At 37.4% G+C, this 13,944-nt stretch overlaps 2 protein-coding genes across 12 annotated transcripts in view; both read left to right on the top strand.

Annotated features, from left to right (window-relative positions):
- wupA (troponin wings up A) overlaps positions 1 to 10,959 on the top strand; it is a 30,422-nt gene extending 19,463 nt beyond the window's left edge. For 7 of the 10 annotated variants that reach the window (XM_074182464.1, XM_074182469.1, XM_074182462.1 and 4 more), the window contains 6 exons: positions 1,141 to 1,156; positions 7,622 to 7,846; positions 8,070 to 8,336; positions 8,668 to 8,823; positions 9,298 to 9,504; positions 10,781 to 10,959. In XM_074182464.1, coding sequence (XP_074038565.1) covers positions 1,141 to 1,156; positions 7,622 to 7,846; positions 8,070 to 8,336; positions 8,668 to 8,823; positions 9,298 to 9,504; positions 10,781 to 10,791 — 882 coding nt within the window. In that variant the 3' untranslated portion in view covers positions 10,792 to 10,959. The remainder of the gene's footprint in view (positions 1 to 1,140; positions 1,157 to 7,621; positions 7,847 to 8,069; positions 8,337 to 8,667; positions 8,824 to 9,297; positions 9,505 to 10,780) is intronic. The other 3 variants (XM_074182465.1, XM_074182466.1, XM_074182470.1) reach the window with 3 other exon arrangements.
- Positions 10,960 to 13,497: 2,538 nt separating this feature from the next.
- LOC111515309 (CD151 antigen) overlaps positions 13,498 to 13,944 on the top strand; it is a 29,865-nt gene continuing 29,418 nt past the window's right edge. The window contains exon 1 of one of the 2 annotated variants that reach the window (XM_074182471.1): positions 13,498 to 13,660. The gene's annotated coding sequence lies outside the window, so the exon portion shown is untranslated. Of the gene's footprint in view, positions 13,661 to 13,748; positions 13,902 to 13,944 lie in introns of those variants that run through there. The other variant, XM_074182474.1, reaches the window with a different exon arrangement.

A 13,944-nucleotide genomic window follows, 5' to 3' on the forward strand; every position in this document is an offset into this window, starting at 1 on the left:
TCGACAAATTGTCACGTAGGGTATACCTATCTCCCTTTCAGCCTCGTGCAGAGAAGCATTTGGAAATGCATGAAAGTATCCCAAAACTGTTATACCATTGTCATCATCATCATCATCCATTTTAGTCTTCTTACGAATGATTTTTGGACGGAAGGTTCCATTCAACTTACAGTTTTTTAGTAGTCGATTTATCACATTATTATTCGGCTTCGGAAGTTGTGGATATCTTTCATGAAATACTCGGCATGTTCTACTTGCAATTCTATTACACTCACCATAAATTATTAATAAATTCAAAAAAATCTTCAATACTGTAACCTAATCTTGACATTATTCTAATATAATTGTTAGTTATCACAATCAGTCAAAACCACCAACGAAACTCTGACGTTAAATAATTGGTTTATTTATTTTTCCAAAGCACACAGTTTATCTCGAAAACGTTTCAAAATAGAAATAGTATTATCTGAACAAAGTTAATCTAAAATTGGATGTAGAGCTCAAAAATATTGAAATATACAGGGTTTTCCATTTGAAAAAATTGAGTTTCACTCATTTTTTCATGAGATCAACGTATCTGCATTTTTTGAAGACCCTGTATGAGGCAAATGAAAATATGACTCGGAGTGAAGATCCTCATAGTATCACTCCACTCCATTTCAAATTTGATCGTTTTAGTGCAAGAGAGTTCAAGATTATCACCATTTATAAAAGTTCATGTTGGGTAAAAAAAAATATCGAAATTAATTTATATCTTCTAAACGGTAATAGATAGGTATAGGGAAAAGTATATGAATTTGTTGACAAAGTGATAATGAATCATAATATGATATTATATACGGAGTGTTCCATTTGAAAAATCAAAGAAGCCGCTGCTTTATAGTGGAAGCGACAACGCCGCTTCCTCTGAAATATTTCAGGCGTGTAGGTCATATTGATTTATGCATACTGTGGAATTTTCAGGTTGATCCGTTGAATAGTTTGTCAGAAACGGCTAATTAACGCTCATCATGAAAAGCCCTGTATATGCTGAGCAGAACTCAGTTACCGAAATTTTCAATACTTATTGACACAGTGGGAAAGATATGCGTTACATTCGGCTTTTCAGCACCACTCTATTTTTGTTTATACTTTTTTCAGGAAGAGGAAGGAGAAGGTAAGCACTTTTCCCATATTTTCATTAACACAAACCATCATCTGGGCTGAAAATTCTCGGGTCTAAGAGAGAAAACGCATTTTTTTGTTCAAAATTCTTTTCATCAATCAACGTAATCTCCATCAAGAGCCACTTTTGTAGAACTATTTATCTTTTGCCTCAAAATAGGCCTCAATTTCAGCAATAATCTCTTTATTCGAGCGAATTTTATTACTGGCGGACAGCCAGTAGTCCCAGGGAGTCAAATCTGGCAAATACGGTGTATGTGAAACCAATTCGAAGTTCAATTTATGTAGTTTTGCCATCGTTTTGATTGACTTGTGACACAGTACGTTGTTTTGATGAAACAACATTTTTTCTTTGCCATATGCAATTTCTGCAATTTCGGCCTTCAAACGCTTCAACAACACTATACAGTGTGTCCGCAAAGTATGGAATAAATTCGATATTTTCAAAAACAAAAATCGTTCTACATAAACCTGAAACACGTCGATTTTTAATTTCAATATTCTACATTTCACACCAACATTTCATCATACAGGGTGATCCATATTGATGTGATGACGTCATCGGTAATTTTTTGAAATGCAACATCCTGTATTTGGTGTCAGTTTTAGATAATCCGTAACGTGCTGATTCCGGAAAGTATGATACTTGGGATCTAACGGACAGAATTTGAAAGATGTGTGCTTAGAAAATTTTATTGATATCTAATAAAAGTTGAAATCAATTATTATTTTATATTTTTTCTAATGATCAATTTAACAATGGTAAAAAAAATGAAGTAATAAATACTTCAACTGTTCGAACTGTAGTCCTTGCTGTATTTGACAGTAACCTAAAGGTTGAATAAATTTTTGTTTGAACCTTGTTTGCGGTTTCTTGAGAAATATTGTTTATTTCTGTTCGATCCATTGTTTTGAAAACAACAAAAGTGGTGTCACTTTTTACACAATAACCCACAAATTCATGAGTAAAATATCATGAAATTTCAACAGCTTCCTTTTAAAGGTTGGTACTAACTGAAAAAGTGGTGAATGCAATAAGGCCCAATAGGCCCGAGAGTTTTCAGCCCATGTAGAAGTTGCTCAAAAAAATCTGAAAATTGATAAAAACACGCCACTGCTGATTTAACCAACACTGGAAGTAGCATAGAGGTTGTTAAGTTTTCTAATATATCAGTATCTCTTGTAGTGTTTGAGTATCGATGAATTATGGATTTTTTCCTGACGTTTCGTCTCACATATCCAGAGAAACGCCGGGAAGAAATTCCACAATGCATGATCTTAAAACTCGACAAAGAATACTGCTGTACTCACCCAATGTTATACATAAATATACCACATGCCTGTACCACATTATAGTCTATTTCAAAAGAGTGTAGAGTAATAAAATCTCATTAAGTATTCAAAAGCGCTACAGGGTGATCCGTCAATAAATTCTGTCACTTCCCTAGTCCGCATTGCAAAATTATGTCGTTTCATAAAGAGCAGGTAGGTATCACCCTGTTTTAAGGGATTTGTCCATTGTTATCGACGGATAAATACTGAGCCAGAGGCGCGCTAGTGGGATAATTGCCAAAAGAATATGCATTCATAAAAATTATATTAAAGGAAATAAAAATTTAATACAGCAGAACAGTGTTATTAAAAAAATATAAAATGTAACAATAAAATATATACGAACCGAAATCGGGAAATACTCACAAACACACACGAACGAACTTTACGTATTGAAACACTTGTGGGGACTTTAAATCAATTTATTCACAAAAACGACAAGAACTTTACTGGATACGTTATTACAATTTGGCACTTGAACAATACTAAAACTGTGAACTTCCCTTAACGTTTAACAACACTCTATTTATACCCTAATTGAATGTTCTAGAGATTACTAGGTACAATTTTCGAGAACCTTCCGAGAAAATAATTATTCAGACTACCCTTAATTCTAAACCCTAACCTAAGCAAAAGTGTCACTGTCACTGATACACTGGTCTCTGTCCAGATTGCTTATCCCGCTACAGTATATTTACAATTCAATTAAATTATTCTACATCAGTATAGTCTTCATCCGAAGAACTGTCATCATCCCCTGGTGTTATAATTATAGGGTCAACCACCTGATCGACCAAGTTGTCCAGTTCCCACATTTTATCTTCCTCTTTTAAAACATGCTGGATTGCTTTTTGCCAGTTTTCTGATGTGATTTCCATAATGGCTTGATCAAACAATACCTTGACATCTTTCATTTTAAATGTGGTATTGTGCCTTGCAACATATCCTTTAACTTGTGCCCATAAAGTTCTATAGGATTTAATTCGCAATGATATGGCGGTAGGCGCAGCACAGTTACTTTATACTTTTCTGCTACATCTTCTACGGCATATTTCATGAAGCGAGATTTATGTTGTTTTACTATGGCTAGTAGTTCCTTCTTTACTGAATTCGTCTCAAACTGAATACCTTTATTTGACAGCCAGTTAATAATTTCTTGCTTTCTCCAAGCTGAAGTTGGTACCTTCTCTAAGCGCCTTGAATGGTAGCTTGCATTATTCATAACCACGACCGAATCAGCTGAAAGAAATTTTAACATTTCCCCGAAGTAGTCTTCGAAGACATCCGAATTCATGTCCTCATGATAATCTCCCGTCCGGCACGACTCAAAGCTTAACAAACCTTCTTTTAAAAATCCGTCTTCGCTTCCAATGTGAGCAATTATAAGCCTCTTCCCTTTTCCCGAAGGCACTTTAATACCCGTCGAAAGGCCTTCTATGAAAGCTTGGCGAGAACTTGTTATATTTTTATCTTGCCACATTTTTTGACTATATAACCTTCGTTTATCCACGTCTCATCAAGATAAAAAATTTTCTTTTGCTCTCTGCGGTACTGCTTTATAGTTGTCAAATATTTTCGTCTCCAGCAAACAATTTCATCACTTTCCAGTAATAGTGCCTTTCGATTGTGCTTTTCCCAGGCAAAATTCATACTTTTTAAAGTTTTCCATAAAAGTTTTCTGGATATCAAAGGAATATCGTTATCTTGGCTTATCTCGATAAATATTTTTTCAAGAGTGGGTATTTCCTTTTTAAAATAAAACGAATGAACTTTTCTTCGAATGTCACATTTGGTGTCTTCATCTAAGATTTTTATTGGTCTTCCTGATTTTCTCTTGCATGGACTTACCTGGCCTGATATCTTTCTTTCTCGCAATAATTTAAAAATCGTGGACTGTCCAATTCCAGTCATTCGGGCACATCGCTCAACACTTTCTTGCACAGACAAACTAGGGTGATCGTGTTTTATGCAATCATATACATTTAAAATTATAACTTTTTCGCAAACAGATAGCGGAGAATTTTTTACACTTCTTTTCTTTGGAGTAAATGTCCCCATTTTATAACTTTTTCACTATTTCTATATCACAATATCACTGTACGTTTAATTGGTGTAGTAACAATTACTATTATAACTCGAATGTTTAAGACACCATTACAATATATTTAAACCCTTTTTCTTAATTACCTGGGTTTAATAGGTATTGCATGATTGGTGGGCAGGGTCAAAAAGGGATTATTATAATGACATGGCACCTCGGAACTAAGTGTTAACCCTTTTTTGAGAAATCATGCTCAAGTATATGAACCCAAATTGCATATTAAATAAGTTTACAAGAACCACTAAAATTAATCTTAATCTTTTTTTAAGAAATTTTACTTACCTAAATACATGTAGGTACTTAATTTTAGACCAAATTACTTCCCAAAAATGGCCTTTTATTATTATCTATGTCTGTAATTTTTAATTTACTTTAATTATTAAGTTTAATAATCCTAAGATTTGCCTACGCCCATGGACGACAACGAAATTCAGCCAAATTTTATGATACTTCATGATTTATTACTCTACACTCTTTTGAAATAGACTATAGATATCACTATAACTTATTTCTCTTTTGGTGTGTTTCCCACAATTCCTCTCACCAAGTTTTTTTGGGAACCTTCCATCTGTCAAAGACAGATATACCCATGATTCGTCACCAATTATGACCCAATTATGACTTCCAACTTTTATGCCTCTCACCAACAAACTGAACATGCCAAACAGCTGATATTATAAACCAACATTCACCCTATTTTTTTTTAAACACCACTGAATTTCTTAATCATCTATTTTCTGATTCGACCAATGACTTTAGTACCCCTCTCATGGAGGATTCGCGTCCAGGATACTGACAAAATGAACCGGAGTTTACAATACCATAAGTAATTTCTGAGTCTACTATCTGTGTCATCTTCCAGTCCGCTTTTGATTGAGTAGAACTTTCAATCCACTCTTTTCCCTAGTTATGTTTCTATGAAAACAACTACACCTCTTGAGCATACGGGTGTGGCCATATAATAACGGGATTGGTTTTCTATCAGACAAAATATGCCTGCCAAGGTCAAACCCCATAGTGTCGAGTCGGTTGACATCTCCCCTCTATATACAATCAGATGAACAACACTAGCTTGATCATTTAGACTTCAACATGTGTTCGCATGACATCTCTACAGTATACCATAATTCCAGTCGCAGTAGATCTCGCTCATTCTGGCCATTACAGCCACATTTGGGCAATTCCAGCTATATTTAGGATATTGCATTCTCATTTAAGCCATTATATCCACAGTACAGCTTGCTCATCAAGTCCAAGGCCATTACAGCCACATTTGAGTAATTACAACCACATTATGAACATTACAGCCTGATTTGAGTAATCACAGCCACATTCAGGACATTACAGCCACATTTGGGCAATTCCAGCTATATTTAGGATATTGCATTCTCATTTAAGCCATTATATCCACAGTACAGCTTGCTCATCAAGTCCAAGGCCATTACAGCCACATTTGAGTAATTACAACCACATTATGAACATTACAGCCTGATTTGAGTAATCACAGCCACATTCAGGACATTACAGCCACATTTAGGCTATTACAGCCACAGTGCAGCTTGCTCATCAAGGACATTACAGTCCCATTTGGACAATTACAGCCAGATTTAGGACATTACAGCCTCATTCAGGCCGTTACAGCTTGCTCATTTAGGCCACAATTGGAGCTTGTTGTTTTAGCCCATAGAATTCGTTCATTTGGCATTTCTACATTATAGCTCTTCGAACGACATTATCTTGCTTATTTAGACTATAGCCTGACATCTCTACAGTCTAACATAATTACAGTCACAGTACAGGTTGCTCATTTGGGCATTACAGCCACATTTGGGAAATTCCAGCCATATTTAGGACATTGTATCCTTATTCAGGCCATTATATCCACAGTACAGCTTGCTCATGAAGGCCAAGGCCATTACAGCCACATTTGAGCAATTGAAGGACAGCCACAGTACAGCTTGCTCATCAAGGACATTACAGTCCCATTTGGACAATTACAGCCAGATTTAGGACATTACAGCCTCATTCAGGCCATTACAGCTTGCTCATTTAGGCCACAATCAGCTTGTTATTTTAGCCCATAGAATTCGTTCATTTGGTATTTCTACATTGTAGCTGTTCGAACGACATTATCTTGCTCATTTAGACTATAGCCTGACATCTCTACAGTATAACATAATTACAGTCACAGTACAGCTTGCTCATTTGGGCATTACAGCCACATTTAGGAAATTCCAGCCACATTTAGGACATTGTATCCTCATTCAGGCCATTATATCCACAGTACAGCTTGCTCATGAAGGCCAAGGCCATTACAGCCACATTTGAGCAATTGAAGGACATTACAGCCACAGTACAGCTTGCTCATCAAGGACATTACAGTCCCATTTGGAAAATTACAGCCAGATTTAGGACATTACAGCCTCATTCAGGCCATTATAGTTTGCTCATTTAGGCCACAATCAGCTTGTTATTTTAGCCCATAGAATTCGTTCATTTGGTATTTCTACATGATAGCTGTTCGAACGACATCAGCTTGCTCATTTAGACTATAGCATGTGATCGCCTGACATCTCTACAGTCTAACATAATTACAGCCACAGTACAGCTTGCTCATTTAGGACATGACAGCCACATTTGGGAAATTCCAGCCACATTTAGGACATTTTATTCTCATTCAGGCCATTATATCCACAGTACAGCTTGTTGATGAAGGCCAAGACCATTACAGCCACATTTGAGCAATCAACGGCCATTACAGTCACAGAGCAGCTTGCTCATCAGCCCCATTTGGACAATTACAGCCACATTTAGGACATAACAGCTTCATTTGGGCTGTAAAATAAGTCTAACTAGATCTAGCTCATGAGTGAATGAGGCATTGGAAGTAACCACGTTTGGTAGAAATGAAAAGACCTACACCAAAAGTCCTGATATCACATCACGCTATTCAATATTACAAACTCATCGTTTATGACACACCTCACCTCCCCGCCCTATTTATAACCATCTTGAACAACATAGTCCAATCAGCAGAAGGTCAGCCGCCTTCAGAAGATCAGCCACCCGGTGAAGAGGTTCCACCAGGTGAAGGAGAAGCCCCTGCTGAAGGTCAAATTCCCGCAGAAGGTGAAACGCCAACCGAAGATCAACCTCCAGCAGAAGGTGCACCTGAAGGCGAAGCCCCACCACCTGGAGAAGAGGAACCACCCAAGGAGGAAGAGGTTCCTGAACCACCTCCTGAAACAGGTACGAGAAAAAATTTAACGATTGTATACAGTGCAGTGGTAAAAAGTCCTATCTCCTAATGTTTACACGGGACCTTGTCTGACCCTAATATTTCACCCCGTTGAAATGTCAAGAGGGGGTAGACTTATTACTAACGCACTGTATATGAAAAAACTCTAATAAAAGAATTTAGGTAAGGTAGTTGGAAGTCAGTCAACAATTATATTCTTACTTGATGTTGTAGGCTTCGAAACTTTCAAGAATCTAGTTCTGAACGAAAACTTTGACATCATAGCATTGCCGGAAACGATTGTAGCGCCAGATGACAACCTCGAAGCGCTCCATATCCCTAATTATTCTCTCGTTGAGAACAGAAAAAATAGCGGGGATGGCGTGTTGATGTATATTAAGGATTCTCTCAAATATAAGGTAGTAGATCTCTCCTCGGCCAATCCGGAGGAGCATCATCATGTTAGCTTCGAGGAATTGCTAGAGAAGCTCAAAAAGAATGGTGAGAGATCGTCAGAACATCGTTATCTGTTGTCAAAACATCATTTTTGTTGTACTTTCATCGTTTCTGTGGGTATCCTGTCTTTTATTTCCAACAGAGAGATTACTGTTCAAACTTAGTTATTGTCATTACCTGTTTTTGTCTTTTTTCTGTTCCATGTCATCATTTCATATCGTTTCAGTCGTTAAGCACATCGTATCTTTCTCCACTCTACTTGTTCATGTTTAAGATCTCACATTCAGATCATTTCTTACTTCGTTCATCTGTTATCATTCCATAAACAATGGTCACCAATTTTTTTATTGAATCAACAACTGAATCACTTTCCAAGGTCATCCTGTCGAGGGAGTATCACTTCCTGAAGGAGGGATGGCAGCTAATGGAGTTACACCAGCTGAAGAAGCGCCAGCAACAGAAGGGGCACCTCCAGCAGAAGGAGCACCTCCAACAGAGGGGGCGCCACCTGCTGAAGGGGTAGTACCACCAGGTAGGGCGAGTCTAAGTTTCAACTTACTGGAAAACATCCAATAAAGACTATTGTTATCTCTAGATATCTCATATGTAATATTCAATGAAGTGGTAACACGTTTCAATATACTTGAGCTTATATTAGAGCTCTCACTCATCATCTAAAAGGCAAGGAAAATACTTTCAAACGGTGAAATCGCGGAGAAAAGTCATAAATGAAATCAACTTAATAGTTTCTACGTGGAAAACGTCTTTATTCTTCCTGTCAAACAATAATAGATCATTTAGTGGAAGCTATTTCGATGGAAAGATGCTTCAAAAAACCCATGAAGATGGTATGGGCCAAAGTGGTGCCTCTGGAATAGTTATTTCCATTCGAAAGACGACTCTCAACATGAAACGGTGTGAAACCAGTCTCATATGAGTTCCAAATCGCTAATATTTTCAAACTTTCCTTCGACTTCAATAACATAACCTCACAATTCTTTTCCAGCGCAAGATGATGCTCCTCTAAGCACAGAAGCCGCCCCTGTAAGCACAGAACCCGCAGCGGAATCTACACCAGGAGAAGCCCCAACTTCAGAAGGAGAACCCACAGCCCCAGAAGAATCAGTACCTGCAGAAGCAGCACCAGCTCCAGCAGAATCGGAGCCACTTCCAGAGGAGCCTTCTTCTTTATCATCCCCTCCCATAATCGAAGGTGATGAAACAGTGCGTTACGTTTCCTCGTATCATCATTCTGTTATTTCATCGATAGTTTCATCGTCTTCGTCTTTCATTTCATACACCGCTGAGTGAAAAAGTTATGAGAACAGACACCTGTGTGTGTAATATCTTTAGAAAATTATTTGTTAATCTAGCAGTCACCTCCATTCATTTTTAACCACATTCGTTTTTATTTGTTATAGTCTTGTGTTTTTGAGAAGTATTTCATTGATTTTATTCTGTTATGAGCTTTTTTATGAATATGTGGATATTCTTTTGGAAATTATACACAGTTTTTAAGACTAAGGCTTTCACGGCCGATGTCTCACAAACAGTCAGGTGTTTCCGTTTTCCTTGGCCGAGATCTGCAGGTTTTTATGACTAACGTTTCGTCTGCTACTGCGGCGGACATTATCAAAGGCGATCTGCTAATGAATTCGTCTGAGGTATCCCAACAGGAACTTCCGAACTTTGACAATAGTTAATACGTGCAAATAAGAAAATTGTTTCATCCAATTGGGTGTTCTGTTCAGGCTACGTGGTGTATAAATTTGAGTTCAGTAAACGATCGAACAACACCCGTACGTTGACGAAACGCAAGATCTGCCGAAAAGATCGCGGCAGCGATTTTGCGTGTGTGTGGGGCCCACTTCTGGATGAATGAGTAAATAAAATTGTCGAATTCAGGACGATACCAAACCACATAAGATACAAGAGAGTTCGAATGCTTCCCAAAAAAGTCACTATTTGGTGTGGATTTTGGGCTGGCGGTCCATATTTCTTTCAGAACGACGACATTTCAATAGCTTAATTTCCGCTAGCAACACAATCGCATAGATACTAGGTAGATTGATATCTCTGTTCTGGGTCTGCGACTGAAAACACCTGCACCGGAACCGGAAGGTGTTTTTGATCCATCTGGGATGCTTGATGGATTCCTAGGGTTTTCCAGCTGACCTGAGGATATTCTGTATCGTTCTTTCGGGCTTGAAAATAGTCTTAAGTGCCTGATTTTTGGGGATCCTTCCAATTCGGTCCATCACACCACTTAGATAAGGCCATTCGCTACAGTGTCATCGTGGAGTGTTTCTGTGTGGGTCGTAATCAACTGAACCACACAGAAACTTACATACCTAATATCTGCGCAGGAGCAGACGAAGTAACAGGTGTAAAAACCTGCAGACCACGCCTAATCAACCCGGTAACGTCCTACAATTTGTTGAATATTCTCTTCGACAGAATAAAAATAATGTTGATGTTTTATTTTACAGCTGCAGCTTGAACTTTGAAATTAGGGATTCTCGAGGTGAATTTTTCGTTTGTATTGTATATTTTGTTTTCTAGAAGTAGATGTTATACTTAATTTTTTGACTATGTATATACATAACTATAGTACATGGACATAGTTAGAAAATGTTGAATTATTTTTTGAAATACACTTTTTGAATAGTATATTGTATTATTTATATGAAATAAGTAAGTAAGAGGAAGTGAAGTGGGCATGAGAATTGGTATGTTATGGAAAATTCATTTTCAGCAGCATTTTTACAAGGGAGTTATAGTGAAAAGATGTTTTCAACCGTTTCATTCAAAGAAGACTCACTTTATATTTTTTTTTATTGCCATAGTTATATTGCCATTCTATTGAAAGCCCACGACAGGGTGTTCACTATTTGTGAGAAAGAGTTCAAATTCATGCATACCATACCTCAATTACTCGAATTTCCTTCCGTTTTGGTATTTTTCTTGTATTCCTGATATGAGAACTAGAAAATTTCAAAATATTTTATGAGGGGCAAGTTTTCCCGGGGCGCCAAAAGCTTTGAAACCGACCCTGCCTGCAGAAGAGGTCCAAGATCAGAACCTTGTGGTACCCCAGATGTAACTACGTACTGAGCCGCCGATTTGACAGATTCATATTCGACGAATTGTTTTCTGTTAACTAGATATGATTCAATTAAAGTTTGCAGTTGGTTAGAGAGTCCCAATTTTGTCAATTTGCTGAGAAGAACATAATGGTCTATTTGATCAAGGGCTTTTTGAAAGTCTGAATAAACAACATCGACTTGTTTCTGCTTGTCCAGGTACGCACAGAGATATTGATTTACACATGCTAGATTTTTCATACATGATCTTTGTGGTACGAAACCATGCTGAGAAGGAGAAATACCTTTTTGAATATGGGAGTACATAACATTTTGCACACATATCTCGAAGAGTCTAGAAAAGTTACATAAAATTGAAATTGCCCTGTAGTTTGTGATATCGAGAGAGGTATAGAAAGAACAAAATGGTTTAGACTTCCGCGGCTGAGGTTTTCAGTGTCACTGTTTTTCGAGTATGAAAGCCGTGGATTTTTGGAACTTCTTCCTGACGTTTCGCTGGCGGGAGTGGCTACCTTCTTCAGAGGTTAAACCATCATTGCTTGCTGTCCGATGACAAACTTTTTGGCTTCGTAAATCGTATTTATGCCTGTACTTGAATCTGGAACATTAACAATATTGCCGCCTGTCGTCATTCTGTTCGTTATTCTCGAATTCCCTAAAATGGGGTTCCATATTCGATTGAGGTTCACTGCTTCTTCTTTTCTATTGAAATTCTTCGTGTGTTTATGGATCTCTATTGCCTCACGTACCAGTCGGCTATGGTATCCCTAGTTGGGGGGAAATTACTTCTGTGTTGCCACACACGATCAAAGACCTTAAAAATATAGAGCGCAACACCTTTTGATTCTCCATGTTTCCCGATTGCGTTAATCCAAATGTGGGTGACATACGATATGCCCCTCATCAACAAACTAAACATGCTAACCAACTGTCAAGTTATATTCAAAACGAGTGTTCCCACATAAAAAAATTAATCGCTTATCGAATTTACGTATTTCGCGAAATTTGAACATTCGCCTTATTTTTTGAACAAACCTCGTATAAGTCGCCCGTGTTAAACGATGCGGTAAATTTTCGTTATGTGATTTTGAAAAAATGTTTGACTGTACTTATGTATTTTGATGCGTAGATTACGAATCCGAAAGAAAAAAGCGGCGCTCTTCCTTATTTAAAAAGTTACGGCCCTTCAAAGTTCAGAAAAGGACAACTTTTCAGCCTTCTTTTTCACTAAATAAACTATTTAAAAACACAAGCATTTATTCACTAGGTCACCTTTACACCTTATTCCTCCTTCTTTAACACTTTTCACTTCAATAATCAACATTTTTCTTATACAAATGTTGAAAAATGTACGGAGCTGCTTTTTGGTTACATATCACTGTATTTTACGTTTTTAAGGTTAATGATATGGTTGGTACGACTGATGCAGTCCATATTCCTGAAGTAATTCAAATGTTTTTTACCTTCATTCTTTAGATCGTAAATTGGTTTTTAGTGGTGTATTACGAATTTGAAATAGTAGGCGACGGCAAATACCAACCGTTTTTTTCTGAAATGTCACTAGTAACTAACCTAAAAATAGAATAATGTCACCAGGAGAAGTATTCGTTTTTGAATTAAGTTTTTATAAGAAAAATGTTGATTATTGAAGTGAAAAGTGTTAAAGAAGGAGGAATAACGTGTAAAGGTGACCTAGTGTATAAATGCTTGTTTTTAAATAGTTTATTTAGTGAAAAAGAAGGCTGAAAAGTTGCCCTTTTCTGAACTTTGAAGGGCCGTAACTTTTTAAATAAGGGAGAGCGCCGCTTTTTTCTTTCGGATTCGTAATCTACGCATCAAAATACGTAAGTACAGTCAAACATTTTTTCAAAATTGCCACATAACGAAAATTTACCAAGGATGCAAAAGAAGGCATAATTCTTCAATGTTCTATGGAGTGCCCATTCCAATTATTTCCCTTCAAATACTTGTGTCACGTCATCTGCACCGCCCTCAAATTTCAATCAACCCCGCGTGTTTATGGCGCACCTAGAACAAAAAATTCACTTGACTTTCGCGGTCGAAACTCTACACGTGCGCTGCCGTTTCAAACAAACAATCAAACGTCAGTCTATCACCTAATCCACGGTGAGAAGGTCTAGAGAACACAATAAAAGCGATAAAAAACCGGTGACATTGAATCCGCATTCGTTTCCGCAGAGATCGATTTTTATCAGTGTACCGCGAATCTTATCTCCTAGAAAAAAGAGGAAACTATGGCCTGAGGTGAGTCTCTCATAACTTACGTCAATCGAAATGAGATGTGATTAGTTGGATTTTTACCGCGATCAAAACAAAAACGGAGAAGGTCGTTCGCTTTATTTACGCCGAGTTTCATTCATTTGTTATGGTCAAACTGGGTCGAAGCCTACTTTTCTCCAAGGACCTTGTTTGGCATAATCTGCATCTGAGTTTTTTTTTAATTGTTTTCCGGATACACTCAGTATAAGCCCTATACCGCCGTCAGGTAAATAATATGTATGACATCATTTTATGCAAATGACCTTTTC

The sequence above is a fragment of the Leptinotarsa decemlineata genome, unplaced genomic scaffold (genome assembly GCF_025532065.1).
Source record: "Leptinotarsa decemlineata unplaced genomic scaffold, Ldec_3_MD MMD2_tig00026328_RagTag_RagTag, whole genome shotgun sequence".
Lineage (NCBI taxonomy): Eukaryota > Metazoa > Arthropoda > Insecta > Coleoptera > Chrysomelidae > Leptinotarsa > Leptinotarsa decemlineata.